This window comes from Eleutherodactylus coqui, chromosome 6, assembly GCF_035609145.1.
Source record: "Eleutherodactylus coqui strain aEleCoq1 chromosome 6, aEleCoq1.hap1, whole genome shotgun sequence".
NCBI lineage: Eukaryota > Metazoa > Chordata > Amphibia > Anura > Eleutherodactylidae > Eleutherodactylus > Eleutherodactylus coqui.
Genome location: NC_089842.1, coordinates 50,506,352 through 50,522,426, shown reverse-complemented (window position 1 = coordinate 50,522,426; position 16,075 = coordinate 50,506,352). Strand labels below are relative to the sequence as shown.

Sequence of the window (16,075 nt, the reverse complement as noted above, 5' to 3'; positions counted from 1 at the left end):
TGGGTCTAAGGGGTTGATGGCAAAAACCATGGCATTTGCCAGATTGGTACGTGGACATTGCGGGCATGACCTGAACAGTTACCGGGAAGCTTCGAGAGAACGTGCAATCACATGGCCTTGGAAGGCCTCAGCCTTGGTGCACCAGAAGAGACCCGCTCTATGGTATGACGCAGCAGAACGAGAACTTTATTCAACGGGTCAAACTTCTTCTCTCAGTTATTGGAGCACGGAAACATTTAGGTACAGCAATAATGCAGGCGGACTTTTTCCACTGCAGAAGAATATTCAGAAACTCAACTGCAATAGTAGCCAATCCGAAAAACCGAGGCAGGCAGAATGCACTTCCTGCCCTCCACACTTCCGGTCTGACTCGACAGATTCCGATAACACTTTATATTAACTCCAAAGGCATCACCTGGGAACACCTATCACCGCCCATCTGATTCACAGCATCCTTACACTAATCCGTGTTCCTGCCCTGGGGGGGTTTACAATAATATAACATATCAAATAACAGCAATAAGACTTCTGTGAGATGACTGAAGCCGTCACCATGATACATACCGTATATGTAGTAGGAGTGGTGAGGCACAAAACTACACAACCACTGCGCCGCATTCTGGGGCAAATCCAAGGGTCGTATCACCTGTTAGCCCAACAAGGGATGGGAAAAAGGGAAAACAATTGCCAAGTTCTTGCCACAGGTCTGCGAACACGGATTGTCTTACCATTCGGCTAGATAAACGCGGACGTATTTGCGTGCGCAAAATCTACACGCCTAATACCCAGAGAATAGAATTCATTGATTTCAATGGATTTACTCTCATGCACGTATTTTTCATTCTCATTTCAGTTGTGAAAGAAAAATGCAACATGCTCTACTTTTCTGCACATTTGCAAATCAAGGGTCCTCTAAGGGGGTGCGAAAATTCACAAGCAATATGCAAGGAAATACCTGATACGCTGCGTAATTCCACTAGAAGAAGAACACATCTGGAACTCATTAGACTAATTAGCCATTTGAATCACAATATTCCGATGCGCACGCAAAAAAAAGCATTGTTCGTTTTGCTAAAACGCTGCGGTCCTGTGCGTGAAAATACGTCTACGCCTGTGTGAAGGAGGCCCTAACTAGCAGCTTCTCTTAGATTCTTGCTCTTCTGTGTGTACAGGGGGTTCACTAACTTTACCAAAACTGCAATTAAATGGTTAAATATTCATGTGCCCGAACATCCCCCGCATACGTCTAGTGCGAATGAACTGGAACTGAGCAAGAAAGCAGATAGTGTGAGTGGAAAACACTAACAGAACGGCTCGGATTCTGACCTTTTCAAGTGGACAAGTGTATAAAACGGAATAAACAATGTGATATTTACAGGATGGAAAGACCCCCGGAGCGAGCGGGATGATAAATGTGTTTTCCTCATTACTTCTCTGACATCCCTGCAGAAAGTCCCTCTTCCATAATGTTTTGTCATCCAAGCCTGCTCTTTAGAACAATTACTGCAAACATAGATGGCCTTGGTGTTACTGATTCTGCAGATCTCTGCTTGCTGTCAGTGAGTGGGAACATTCCTGCTTTGATCCAGAGTCTGGTAGTATGGTAGACCTAAGACTTTGCACATCTGAACATTTGCTACTATTCTGCCCAGTCTAGACAATGCATTTTCATCGTGGAGCCCGAACAGAGAATTGTTTAGACGAAATGCAATTATAGCAAAGTCTCAGCCTGCAGCATTGTGGATGTAAGGGCTCGTTCTCATCAGCAATCAGAAGTCCCATTCTTCTGCTCTGTTCGGGGAGCAGGAAAACAACCCCCCTCCTCCTGGCTGAATGGATCCGTCTTATGACGGAACCGAAACGGCGCTGAAAAAAACCCCATTAACTATAATGAGGTCCATTAGATTTCCGACCAGCAGCCCAGCATTTTCCTGGAGTTTACAGGATAACATAGTGTATCTTGCTGCGCTATTTCATCCTGTTTTCTATGGGAAATCGGCGACGGAGGTTCCAAGCGGAAACGAAACCTCCATCGCTGATGGGAATGAACCCAAAGTGAGTGTTCGTGTACAGAAAGAGTGGCAGGTTACGCAACATGCAAAGCGCACCTCTGAACTTTTCCAAACCCCGTCCCCAACCAGTCCCTGCCCCTGGGCACACCCAGTTCCCACCCTTGACCACATCAAATCTATCAGTAGGAGGTGCTTTTAGGAGTGGGACTCAAAATTTTAACAACACGTTCCCTACTTGGGTGATTAAATCATGCATGTGAAATGCTTGCGATGCACCACGCCACAGACAATTATCCCTAAACTAATAGTCCAATAAAACAATTATAATACTCCCAATATATTATAATCATTAATAGTAGAACAGTTCATTACATAAATACAGCACCAGAACCAAGCTCAGTATATAAATACAGCACCAGAACCAAGCTCAGTATATAAATACAGCACCAGTACTAAGCTCACTATATAAATACAGCACCAGAAAAAGCTCTGTATATAAATACAGCACCAGAACGAAGCTCAGTATATAAATACAGCACCAGAATTAAGTTCAGTACATAAATACAGCACCAGAACCAAGCTCAGTATATAAATACAGCACCAGAACGAAGCTCAGTATATAAATACAGCACCAGAATCAAGCTCAGTACATAAATACAGCACCAGAACCAAGCTCAGTATATAAATACAGCACCAGAACGAAGCTCAGTATATAAATACAGCACCAGAACCAAGCTCAGTATATAAATACAGCACCAGAACCAATCTCAGTATATAAATGCATCACCAGAACCAAGCTCAGGTATTTAAGTTCTTGTATTACCTAGTACAACCTGTATGATGGGAGTTGTGCGATCACAAACAAGAATGCTACTACCTACCACCACCCTATTATAGTGACTACAGGACTGATCAGGGGCAGATAAAACACTGACATTGTGACTCACATGTGACATCACCTCTGATTAAAGTTGTGGTTTTCTTCTCCATCCAGTCCAAATCGACATGACAGCTTCTCTCGGACACAACTTGTCTCTTCAGAGGTTTCCACACGGATGTCTTTGGCTCTTTGCTTCTTCATATCCCTGATCTCTATTTTAAGATCAACGTTTAATAGTCCCAAACATGGTTTCCCCTAAATACTGGGTAACAGTGCATCTCACAGCACCCCTGAGTAATGAATAACAAGCTGCACTGTCCCCCTCTAATAATGATCAAGACTATGCCCCTTTAGTAAAAAACTAGCCATACTGCCCCCCTGTAGTAATAAATAGCCATACTGCCCCCCTGTAATAATAGCCCACTGCCCCCTGTAGTAATATATAGCCATTCTGTCCCCCTTTAGTAATAATTAGCCATATTGTACCCCTGGAGTAATATATAGCCAGACTATCCCTCCATAGTAATATATGGTTGTACTGTCCCCCTGTAGTACTATATAGCCATATTGTACCCCTGTAGTAATTACTAGCCATAATATCCCTCTGTAGCAATATATAGCCATACTGGTCACCCCCCTCCCTGTAGTACTATATGGCCATATTGTTCCCCTGCAGTACTATTCAGCCATATTGTACCCCGTAGTAATAACTAGCCATAATGTCCCCTCGTAGCAATATATAGCCATACTGCTCCCCCATAGTAATATGTAGCATGCAGTACTATATATATACCCATACTGGCCCCCATGCGTGAAGAACGCAAGTCTGAATACCCCAATGCAAGTCTATGGGGATGCAGCACTGTGTAATATGCGCATAATACGCAGCCAAAATACGCCCGTGTGAGTGAGCCCTTATTTATATAAAACTGGAGAAACTCTTTATAATCCTTTCCTCCTGCGGCGCAGGCAGATGCCTTTAACTTCAGATTAGATTCTGCTGCTGTAGAGCTTGCAATCTAATTTGGCTATCACCTGCTTGCTGTGATTAATATCATATCCAGCCATGTAGATGTTGGCAGTGCCAGGACTTGTGCCGACGGCTCCAACATGCTTACTAGCACAAGATTTAATTACCATGACGAGGACTGGTAATAATTAATCAATGTCCTGCCTTGGAGGGATTACCTTTCAGGTCGTGTTTGAGTTGTAATAATGGTCCGCTCACATCAAAGAGCAGCCGGGATGAATGTACATAAAATATTAACATGAACCTTTCTTATAGAATCTTCTTTCTTCTCATCATGTTCATATTATCTGGCCACAGTATACGGGATCTCTTGTCGGGCCATTGGATGTTGTCACATTGCTATATCAGTCACATTCATTAAAGGTCATGGCCCTAGATCATTCCCAATCCCCCACTGGTGAGATATAATGTAGCCATGTGACATCCCCTTTAACAAATAGTATTATAGAAGAACGTAAAGCAACCCTTCGGGCCTGACTACCAGATGCACAGTGTGTATTAATATGCATCGGTAGTCTAAGACACTACACCTGCTTTGATTGGCCAGTGCTGCCCACATGAGCAGTACCGGCCAGTTAGAACAGTGTGTAGTGTCTTAGACTACCAATGCATGCTCTGCACAGTGTGCATGAGGTAGTCAGAAAGGCCATTCGGCCATCTTTGTCGCTTTATAAACTGCATTTCTTTACATGACCTATGCTCAAATTTTGTGAGTGTTGTAAGGTGTATAGTACTCAGGGTCGGCTTCAGGTAAACATGGACCCTTGTGCAACAGAGTCACAATGGGCTCCCCTAATAATTCTATAGGCCCCACTCTGCCTTCTTTGTAATTTTGAATCCCCTTTGTGTTCCTTAAGTAATTTATAGGCCCCACTCTGCCCCTGAGGCATTTATAGGCCCCTCTGAGGAAATAGTAATACCCTACTGTGGCAATAAAGTAAATAATAAACTCACTCATGTCCATCACACTCCCACCGCATCCTCCATCTTCTTCCTTGACCTTTTTTAGCCAGGATCGTGAGGAACAGCACAGGAGGCATGATGACATCATTGTGCCACCCACACGACAGAAAAGGCACTGGGCAGCGAAACAAGAAGCACTCGGTTTCCTTCAGTGCCGCTGTCAAAGTCAACTGTATCCATGTCCTAAATTGATTTCGAAGAGCAAGGACTGGATTGATCCCATCCCTGAGTGGGCCTCGCCAGGCTTAGTGGGTCTTGGCATTTGCCAATGCTGGTCCAGATAGTACCCACCCCTACATCCCACTATAGTTTATGGATAATGAATTGCATTGCACTTGATGACTACACTGATGAGACGATACTATGTGGTTCTGCTGCCCAGAGTTTCTCCTGTCGGCACATACTTAGGCCCAAATCGGAGCTGCTCATGTTAAAATGGCAAAAAGGTTATCAATGTCCATCCATCCTGGATGCAGAAGTAATGGGGACGCATCATAAATACGCACCACCAACATTTATACAGCCATGCGGGTGATGCCCATTTCTGCTGCATATATCTCTAGTCAACAACCAAGACCAATAAAGGGAAAATACCATTAAAGGCCCATTCACATCAGTCCAATGAGCGTTTTTATGAATGCTCATGCCGAATTATTGCTTGGCGGGGCATTGATTAGCCAACAAATGAGCAAACATTCGTTAATCCCATTATTGGCGGATCATATCTTTATTTGGCCACAACATCATCACGTTTGGCGCTCCTCGCAGTGTATTGGCGTTGAGTATGCCCACAATACCTCTACATGTATCCTGAAGGTTGTCTCCTGGCATAGCAAAAATGGATGTACTGTTTATTTTTGGAAGCCATTAAAATGTATCATTTCTTCAAGATTATTTTGTTTCCCTTAGGGCTCTTTCAAACAGGTGTATTTGAGATTTTTAAAAAAAGGCACTGCGCATGCTCCGGGGGGGTCACCCGGCGCCTGGACGCATCCGATGTGCTGAAGAAAGAAGCTCCGGCCACGACAGAGGAGACCCACGCTGGATCCGGAGAGCTAAGAACCTGTGTTTTCATGCCCTTGTCTGCGGGCGCTGGCGGATTCTGCTGCGGGATTCAGCAGTGGAATCCATGCGTGCCCGTGTGCATGAGGCCTATTTGTGTCATTCACTGAAAAAGCCAGGGTGGGCTGCTTCCACCTAGGCGCTATATGGATCCTGGTTGCCATGCATATATGTTGGATCAGTTTATGTGCTTGATATTTAATTCCTGGAGGGCGTTCTCCCAATAGAAACAGCATTGGGGATTTTGGAAGTGGACCTATAAACAACCTATGTAATAACCTGTGAACCTGGGACCACAGTCTGGCTACCAACGGACATCACCATATATGCACCTGGGACCCCATTTCTGTACAACCTCTGAAACATAGTGTTACGTGTGCTGCTAGGATCTGTAGTTCTAAGCTTCCTAGCAGCACAGCCCTCACAGGGTTAATTGATTGAGCTGGCTGGGTGTGGTACTTCCTGCTAGCCAATCTCCTGGGTTTATACTGACATATAAACCCAGCTCCTGGTCAGTCTCTGTATGGCCCCTCGGGTGAGCAGGCATGAATCCTTGTCTAGACCCCCTGTGAGGGCTGTGCTGCTAGGAAGCGTAGAACTACAGATCCCAGCAGCACACGTAACACATAGCGGTGAAACTGAGGGGAAAAAATTATTTATCCTAACTGGAACTAGATGTGTCCGATGCAGAATCATTAGGGTGACCGGATGGCTGCCCTTAGTGATAGTTTCGCAGCAATGATGCCATCTTTCTTCTGACTTGGGGATTTATAAATCTGTTTCCCATTTCCGCATGAACGGGAGCTTGCCTTCTGTATTGGGATTATTCAATAAGTTATATAGTAAGGATAAGGTTCCCTTTCTCAGGGGATCATTTTTGCATAATCTTTCGAACATTGTCATCTCGGGAATTACCCATGGCGAACTCAGTGAATGTCGAAAATGGAAAACTTGATTTGTTCGGTAAATTTCCATTACCGGAGGACTAAATTTAGTTTGAAATTGGGTTAGCGTTAATATAGGGGATCCCGTCACAAAATGGTGGAGGTCTGTCAGTTCATTAATCTTCCATCAATGAAAATGGATCAGATCTAGGCTCGCAATGCGTTTTTAACATAAGAAAGTCCTATTGACTTCTGCATTAAAAAACGCAGCAAAATCACGTGAAAAAAACGCAAGTGCGCTGGAGCTCTTAGGAAGATGGAACAATAGCTCTGCAGCGCCACCTATTGGATGGCAGCATTCCTTCAAATCAATGTACAACTTTTTAACCAGTCTGTAAAACAGTGATTGGGAATAAGAAACCAAGCCAGAATACCATACACAGACAGCTGTTTTGGGGTATTTACCCTTCATCAGTGTGCAGTAGGTTTCTGGCGTGGCTGCTGAGAGGCATGTGATTTGGGTCAAGAGGGGTGTCGTTTCTCCTTAGGGAGAGCACCCAAAAAGTGTCTAGAGACACCTAGGGGGTGAGTGGGTCGGGGGATCCCCAAGAAGAGCAGCTAGAAGGGATGTGAGAAGACACCCGAGAGGTGAGTGCGAAGACTTATATGGCCATGCACGCTCCTCTGGGTAATTTATGCAAATAAGGAAGATGGAACAATGCCTCTGCAGCGCCACCTATTGCATGGCAGCATTCCTTCAAATCCATGTACGACTTTTTCACAAGTCTCTAAAACAATGATTGAGAATAGAACACCAAGCCAGAAAACCATACATAGACAGCTGTTTCAGGGTGTTTGCCCCTCATCAGTGTGCAGGGCGCGTCAGCCAGTGTGCCCGGAGGCATCTGCCGTGCTGAAGAAAGGCTGCAACGGAGGTGACCCGCGCTGGATCTGTAGAGGCAAGAACCTGTCTTTTAATGCCCATGTCTGCGGGCATGGGTGGATTCTGCTGCGGGATTCAGCAGTGTAATCCGTGCGTGCCCGTGTGCAGGACGCCTTATACTGATGAAAAATATGCCCATGTGAAGGAGCTCTAAGGATGGTTTCACACCTGCATCCGGGGTTCCGGTTTCTTGCTCCATTCAGGGACCGATGGACTTCGTCTATGATGGAACCGAACAACGCCCGTCAGACCCCATTGACTATAATGACAGAAGAGAAAGCGCTGCATGTAGATGTGAAACTGAGGCTAATGGCGGTGGGGAGTTTTTCAAAGTTGATGTTGCCCTTGATAAGTTTTGAACCTACAACCCCACGTTGTAAGGCAATGGTGCTAACCACGGAGCCACAGTCATTGAAGAAGGACCACATTTAGGCTATGCCCCATTTCCCTCAATGTCATGCCCCCTTCCCCAGGAAGCTAAACTCCTTTTTTCGGACACAGCAAAAAAAAAAAAGTGTGTAACAGGGTCTAAAACAGTTTTCCAGTGCAACTTACATCCAGAAAATTGGTGCATTATCGCAAGTAAATCTGCCCCATAGTGTGGGTACTGGATGCTGAGTTTGCCCTTTTCCATCGTAGCTTCTCCATGGGTTTAATGATTATGATGTGACTAGCGCACAAGTAGGGTGCATGTCTTCATTTATTAAAGGGGTTGACCAGGATTAGAAAAACATGTCAGCTTTCTTCTAGAAACAGCGCCACACCTGTCCATGACTTGCATATGGTATTGCAGTGCTGCCTCATAGAAGTGAATGGGGTGAGTTGCAATACCATTGACTACTTGTGGACAGGTGGGGTGCTGTTTTCAGAAGACAACAGTCCCATTTTTTAAATCCTGGTCAGTTCTCTTAGCAGGCAGAGTGCAGCATATGTAGATCTCCTATCTGATGTGTAAACCCTGCAGAGCGCTGCAATCACAGAGGGGTAAGCACCAGACAATGCAGCATCTATGGGTCACACCTCGGCCTGGCGTCTCTGCCAGACTGACACTTCCATGGGTCTCTTCAGGCCAAGCTGTTTTTAATCTCTAACAGGATGTGTCTGTTTTTGCCAGAGTTCCTGGGTGTGTCGGTTTATTGGCACACTTTTGGCTAGGAATGCGTTTGCTCTTGTTTGCTCTATTAATCCTGTGAACTGCTGGGGTGAAGGTGCTTTCCAGCGTCTGCTGCGGAAACCGTCGTACAGCACAAATCTGAACGGCATGAAGAATATTTTCCCTGAAAAATATATACTGTATAAAAGTCCTTGAGTCGCTTATTGTTGTTTGGCCATTTAATGGTTAATTGTGCTTCTCAAAAAGTTGGGTGACGACCAATATGACTCGCATTACGGCTCCCACTGGGGTTGTCACCAAGCGCTTCTAGGATTCTGCACAGCTTCTTAAGCTAGTAATGAAGAAGTGAGAGTTGTACCATTGTAGAAGTTGACTATAATGACTATAATTGACTATAATGGGGTCTGTTTTTGGTTTTTGCTCAGCTGCCCAGCAATTGGCCTAATGCACATGAGCGGATTTTTGCTGCGGAATCCGGAGCGGGTGACCTCCGCAATCCGCAGCGATAACCCTCCGATGGAAAATCGCACAGACAGCTTACATTGAAGTCAATGGAAGCCGTCCCATCCGCCGCCGTCCGCAGTTGACATTGCGGATGGGCTGCGGATTTCACGGGAAAATCAGGAGTTTGAAAAGCAAAAATCTGTACTGCGCATGTCCGACGGAGATCCGTGCGGACCAGCCGCAATACAGAGAAAGAAGACACGGACAGGTACGCAGGATCGCCGGCCGCAGGTACAGACAGATTCTGTGCAGGATTCCCTATGCAGAATCCGTTATGACCATGTGCATTCGACTTTCTACTGGAAGAAAAAGCGCTGCATGCGGCACAATTTCTTGTGACATTTTATGCTGAATCTGCGACAAAACCTCTTAACAGAGGTTCCAGCGCAGATGTAAAAGCTCAAGAACGATTATTGCTTGGACAGCCTGTCGGCCATCTTTTGCCCAACAGATCGTCCCGTGTAAAAGGGACGATCTGTGTAGGGGGTCGGAGGCAGTAGGTTCTGGGCGCTCCCAGTCATCCAGGCTGGTGATAGCTTGAGGGGCATAGAGCTGGCCTACTTCCGTGGCAGAGAGAGCCAGGCCAAGCTCTGCTAGAGAGGTCCTATCTCTTCCTCTGTGGGCAGTGGGGACATTATGGACGAATGACCCAGTTCCAACCACACAGGTTCGGATAAGGGCCGGATATTACAGTAGACCCAATTAGCAGTCGTGACTTTGTGGTAGCTGACATGGGCCGCAGGAGGCATCATTGCTGAAGAAATAAACATTTTTTTAGTCCTTGTGTCCAGTGGTCCTTGAGCCGTTAACATGGAGTACCTGTAATAGTCCTGTGCCCAGCTGACTGGGAGAGTCTGTTGCTTTCAGATCTGTTTGCGATGGTTCAATGTAGTTGGGAAGGAGGAGAACTGCTTGTGTATAGAGTATTGATATTCCTGGCTCTCCCCAATTCACTTCTTCACTTCCGTAGGACCGCAGCTACAGCCCAATTGCACAAATTTAGGAGAAGCTCCTTATTCTCTGTCTGCAGCTTAGCTGCTCTCTCCACACGTTACACGTCCGGTACCTTCCTGTCAACCCTGTTCCTCCATTCCTGCCCCTCATAAACAGACAATGCCATTGAAAAACAACATACATTTAACACTAAACATTAACAGCCTGTACCCCCCTTACATTAGTACTGTAGGGGCTGTGGTGCCCCAGTGTGTGCCGCTGCCCCCATTCTCTTTAGGTTCCCACAAAATTTCGATATGTCATGACTTAGCCAACATTGGGCCAGTAATAGAGAAAAACTATAGTGGAGCCATCATAGTATGTATTGTAGGTTATTTCCTGATAGACTATAGTAAGTTCACGTACCGTGCATTGTATTCAGAGGTTTCATGAGTGAAGACGTTGTTCAGGTGTAAAAGGTGAACTTCATTCCCGTGAAAGAAAAAAGGCACAAAGAGGTTGTTCGCTCTAAGATCTCTCTATGTAGATTATTCTCGATAAGAAATACTAAAGGTGGCCATAAAGATTAGATGAAAGTCTACAGAACCCGCCAATTTCTACAGGATCGGCCAACTATCTAATGTGCATGAGGGTGTCCCAATTCTTCCCTGGCAGTAGAAAGAAGAGTTGGGCATGTCGAATTTCAACAGGTCCAATCCTTTTGTTCTCAAGGGAGATAGGCTGCCACTAGAGATGTTGGCAGCACTTAGTCCTTTCTTCACAGTCCTTTCTTCAGTACACCTGTGTATGGGAGAGTAGAAGAATAGTTGTCACCCAAATGAGCATTCAGCCAACAATTATCTGAAGTGTATGGCTATTTTAAAGCGACTCTCTGGTTTCAGGACAAAGGTATGTCCCAGGACAGGAGGAAAAGGGAGGTATATTACCTGCAGTTGTTCTTCAACTCCCGTCCCTCCAATCCACTGGTTTTGGGCTCCATTTTCGGATGTCTAATGTGGCTGCACAATTTTCAAACTACCTAATTCACATTGTACACTGCTCTCTGATTGGCTACTGCTGATCATGTGAGTAACAATGACTAATCAGAGAGCAGATGTAGTGTATTGGTAGTCTAACAGTAGCAATGCACTGTGGGGTTAGGTAATCTAAAGATTGCGTTGGCCATGTTGAATGTCCAAAAATGGGACCTGGAACTGGTGCAGAGAAGAACAGCTGCAGGCAATATACACCCAGTTCCCCTACAGTCCCAGGACCGAGTTCAGTCTCAAAACCAGAGGTTTGCTTTTAGGGTCTGCCCAGTCTCTGACATAATAATGAGCCCAAGCCATATCAGACAGAGTGAACAATAAAATCAAACGGGTCATCCACTTGTACTGTATAACTGCATGGTGGGCCTACAATCTCATTCATCTTGAGATAGTAGGTCAAGGTAGTCCAGTCCAACCTTCGTACATAACTGCAAATTTTACAACTCATAGGTTGGAGTAGTTGGGTCAAGGGCTCCCTTCTTTCCCATGCAGCCAATGAGGCCCTATGGTGGCCCTCCACCTGAAGTAGGATTATATATCTATTCTATTGACATCTAGATCATCTACCAAGGCATCTTCTAGGACAATGTGCTTCTGGTACAAAGAGCGATGTTCAGGCTTAACTGTGTTTACAGACTTGACTATGGATTTTAGATAGTGCTCTACATTTGTGAATGATTCAAGTAAGTCATAACTGTGCAAGCAATCAAAGAGATCTGTTCCCAGTTTTAAAAAAGTCTGTGACCGCATCTCAGGTGTAAAAGGAAAAAAAAAATATTCCTTAGGTCTTAGTCAAGCATATACAATGGATAACAAATAAAACATATAAAAAGTACATGGAGAAGTCTCAACACCAATCACTGTGAACAGCCCCAGGGGCGTAACTATAGAGGATGCAGGGGATGTGGTTGCACCCGGGCCCATGGGCCTTAGGGGGCCCATAAGGCCTCTCTTCTACATATAGGGAGCCCAGTACTATGAATAAAGCATTATAGTTGGGGGCCCTATTACAGGTTTTGCATTGGGGCCTAGGAGCTTCACGTTACGCCTCTGAACAGCCCAATTTGTTTCCAGACAACCCAAGTCTTGATATGGCCAAAAACATGTCCACTGCTTAATATGTTAATACTGTAACTTCTGCAGACAGAGGTGTAACGTTAAATGGGAAGGCCTGTGCCATGAAAATGTTTTTGAACGATTCCAGTTTTGAAATGTAAGTAAATTAATGTATTTTTTTTCCTCCTCAGATTATTCCAAATTCGTCCCGGATTCAGAAGGTGACCTTTACTTCTTACTGGACAGTTCGGGAAGCATCACATATGATGAGTTTGCCAAAGTCAAGCAGTTCATTGGCGATCTTCTCCAACCATTCAAATTTGGTCCACAGAACGTTCAAGCGAGTGTTGTTCAGATCAGCACCAATCCTACATTGGAATTTCCCTTGAACCAATACACTTCCAGTGAGGATGTCCAAAAAGCCATCCAGAATGTAAAGCAACGTATGGGGGATACAAACACAGGCAAAGCTATTGATTATGTGCAGCGGAATATAAATGCAGAAGACTTTGGTTCTAGGGTAGATGTCCCAAAGGTTTTGGTGTGGGTGACAGATGGATTGTCCACCGATGACATCTCTTGGCCAATGAAGCTTCTGAAGGACATGGGTGTTACAGTATTTATTATTTCCACGACGGGACGAGGAAATTTCCAGGATTTATCTGCTGCAGCCAGTGAACCAAATGAGAAGTACCTAAAGTTTGTGGATAAGGATGACCTAGGCATCATTACAAAGGAGCTGCGGGACTCAATCACTGGTATGTGGCTCCACCAAACATTTGTCTATGAAACATAGTGGCTGGTAGAGAAACCAACTGTATTGGAGCGAGAACTGGTCAAGTGAAGGGATCAAAGTCTTCCATGTATATTCCTAAGTCAACACTTTGAGTTTTGTAATATTAAGTACTTTTAATCCTCAAAACACATGATATTTGTAGTCTTAGGGGGGGGGGGTGACCTGGACAGTTGCACAAGACACATCAAATGCTCCTGTTGATGGGGGCACCACAGATGGCTTGGCAGTCCATTGCTGGCACCCCTCATGAATTTTAACATTAATTGTCTAGCAATATTGTTTAGATATTGTTTAGTGCTATTCTGAGCTGGCGTCAGTACCTGGTAAACCCGGGCAGGTACCAGAGACCACTGAGCCTGATGGGACCCACTAAAGGGTAGGATCAATCTCACCCTTGTTCTTTGAGATCAATTGTATCCATGTCTTTGAGATGTAGATACAATACAGCCGGCTCCATTGAAAGCAGTGGGCTGCCGGCGATCACGGGATGAATTGTCGGGAAGAGCTTAAATATATAAGCCCTTCCCTGCAATTCATCCAGAAATGTGTAAAAATAAAAAAAATATATATACTCACCTTGTCCCGGCAGACGGAGTTCAGCGCGGCCGGCCTGCAGTGGGTGTGAGTGGGTGTGAGTAAGAGCTGCCCCTGATTGGCTCAGCGCTGAGCCAATCAGAGGCAGCTCTCACTCACACCCATTCATGAATTCATGTATTGCCGGCTTGATTGAATTCAATGCGCTGGACAGCTCCGGCCCATTTCTATTGAAATGCGGCTAGGAGCATTTTTTTCGGGCGATTTTTCGGCCCCGGTCACGCGATTTGCGGATGCGCATCCGTCATGCGATCCGCAAATCGCGGCAAAAAACGCCCGTGTGACTAAGGCCTGAGTATGACAATGGCATTGCAGGAAGCTGAGTGCTTCCTTTTCCTCTGCCCAGCAGCTTTTCTTTCGAACAGGTGGTGATGTGATGTCATCATGCCGCCTATGTCGTTCCTCTTGATTCTGGTTAGAAGAGGGCAATGCAGAAAATGGGCAATGCCATGAGAGTGTGATGGGGTACAGTGAGTTTGTTATTTTATTTTATGGCCGGGGCACAGTGTGGTTTTACTAATTGCTCAGAGGCACAATGGGACCTATAAATGACTCAAGGGGCAGAGTGCGTTCTTACTAATTGATCAAGGGGTACAGTTCGGCCTTATGAATTACTCAGGGGGCACAGCAGGGCATATGAATGACTCCACAGTAGGGTCTACAAAAGACTTGGGCACAGATGGGCCTATTTCCTGCATGGGACACGGCTATGACGTGACCCCCCAGCATGTCAGAGCTGCAGGGTGTCAGCAGACCCCTGCCCAACTCTGAAGGTGACTACTGTCACACTAGGTGGATCTTCTCCCCTGTAACTCCTATGAATGCTTCAGTTACAAGTGTGAAATAAAAAAAAAACAAGTGTGAATGTCCTCCAGGGGTCTTATATGACGTCATGGGTTAAAAAAAAAGTAACAAAAATAAGTTTAAAAAAATTACAAAATAAAATAAAAATATATATGAAAAATAGAAAACAACCCACCGCTGTCGCCAACATAAACCGTCGCCATGTGCTCCCTGTAATCCAAGATTATACAAATTATATATCAAAGCATACAAAACAAAATGACAAACCCATTCCCGTACTTTATTTTAATATAAATGTAGTCTTTTTAAAAGTAAAGTCCTATAAATTTTAAAACTTTTTGGTTTTTGCTTTTTGTACACATTAGCCCTAATAAAATAAAAAGTTTGAAAAAAAAATTAAGTGAAAAAAGGTACTAATATAGAGCCCCGCATGTGATGGGGGGAAAACGCAGCAAAAATAATTTTAACAGGCCAGGAAAAAAATATAGGGCCATAGAACCACCACATGCGTAAAATCACTAAATAGTGTCTGGCCTTTTTAGGACTGAAACACCCTGGTCTTTAAGGGGTTAAAGGAATGTCACCTAATTTTAGTGATATGAGCAGATTACATAGATACGTTTATCACTTTCCAGTGTGTTACCATTCAGGAGATAATCCTCAATAGAGTCAGAGAACACTGCTCAATCGGCGGCGGAGGTCCTATTAATTATTGATGACCTATCCTGAGGATAAGTTATCATCATTCAGAGCTGAAAAACTCCTTTCAGTGATAACAGTCTGCCTGCAGTCACCACTAGGGGGAGCTCAGGTACTTACTGCATACTGATTTATTGTTGTGTCCAGTTTATTAACAGTGTGCGGTAATCTTCTTAACTCCCTGTAGTGGTGGCTGCAGACAACCTGAATGTTATCATCTAACCCTATGTCTCTTTAGGGGATTTTGTGTTCAGTATCACTAAAACACAGCTCCAATTACTCTAAAAATATATTAAAGGGGTATTTTGGGAATTGTCAATTGATGACTTATCCCCTGGATCCGCCGCTCAGGATCCATGTCCATCAGTTGACTGTCCAACCCTCTTTCAGTACAGCGGGGCCAGATGCCATCATCAGAGAGTGTAAGTGGCGGCTTCATTCCCATGTAAATCAATGAGAGTGTTGCCTCCTATTACACTTCCTGCTCTTTATTATGGTTAAAACCAGACATCCGGTTCTGAGCTTTAATATTGACCTATCCTCAGAATACATAGTCAATATCAGATCGGTAGGTGTCCACTATTTGGGACCTCTGTCAATCAAGCCTGAAGATAGCTCTGTCCTATACAAGTGAATGGAATGGAGCTACTATACCAGGCACAGCCACTACAAAATGTACGGCGCTGTGCCATTTTGCCATGAAGAGGTCATAGTGTTCAAATGAGCACCGCAGCCTCTTCAAACAGTTGTAT

The 16,075-nt window shown here is 44.7% G+C and overlaps 1 protein-coding gene across 1 annotated transcript in view; it reads left to right on the top strand.

The window, feature by feature from the left end:
* VWA1 (von Willebrand factor A domain containing 1) overlaps nt 1-16,075 on the top strand; it is a 104,148-nt gene that overhangs the window by 41,982 nt on the left and 46,091 nt on the right. The window contains exon 2 of the mRNA XM_066606799.1: nt 12,622-13,188. Within this exon, the coding sequence (XP_066462896.1) occupies nt 12,622-13,188 (567 nt within the window). The remainder of the gene's footprint in view (nt 1-12,621; nt 13,189-16,075) is intronic.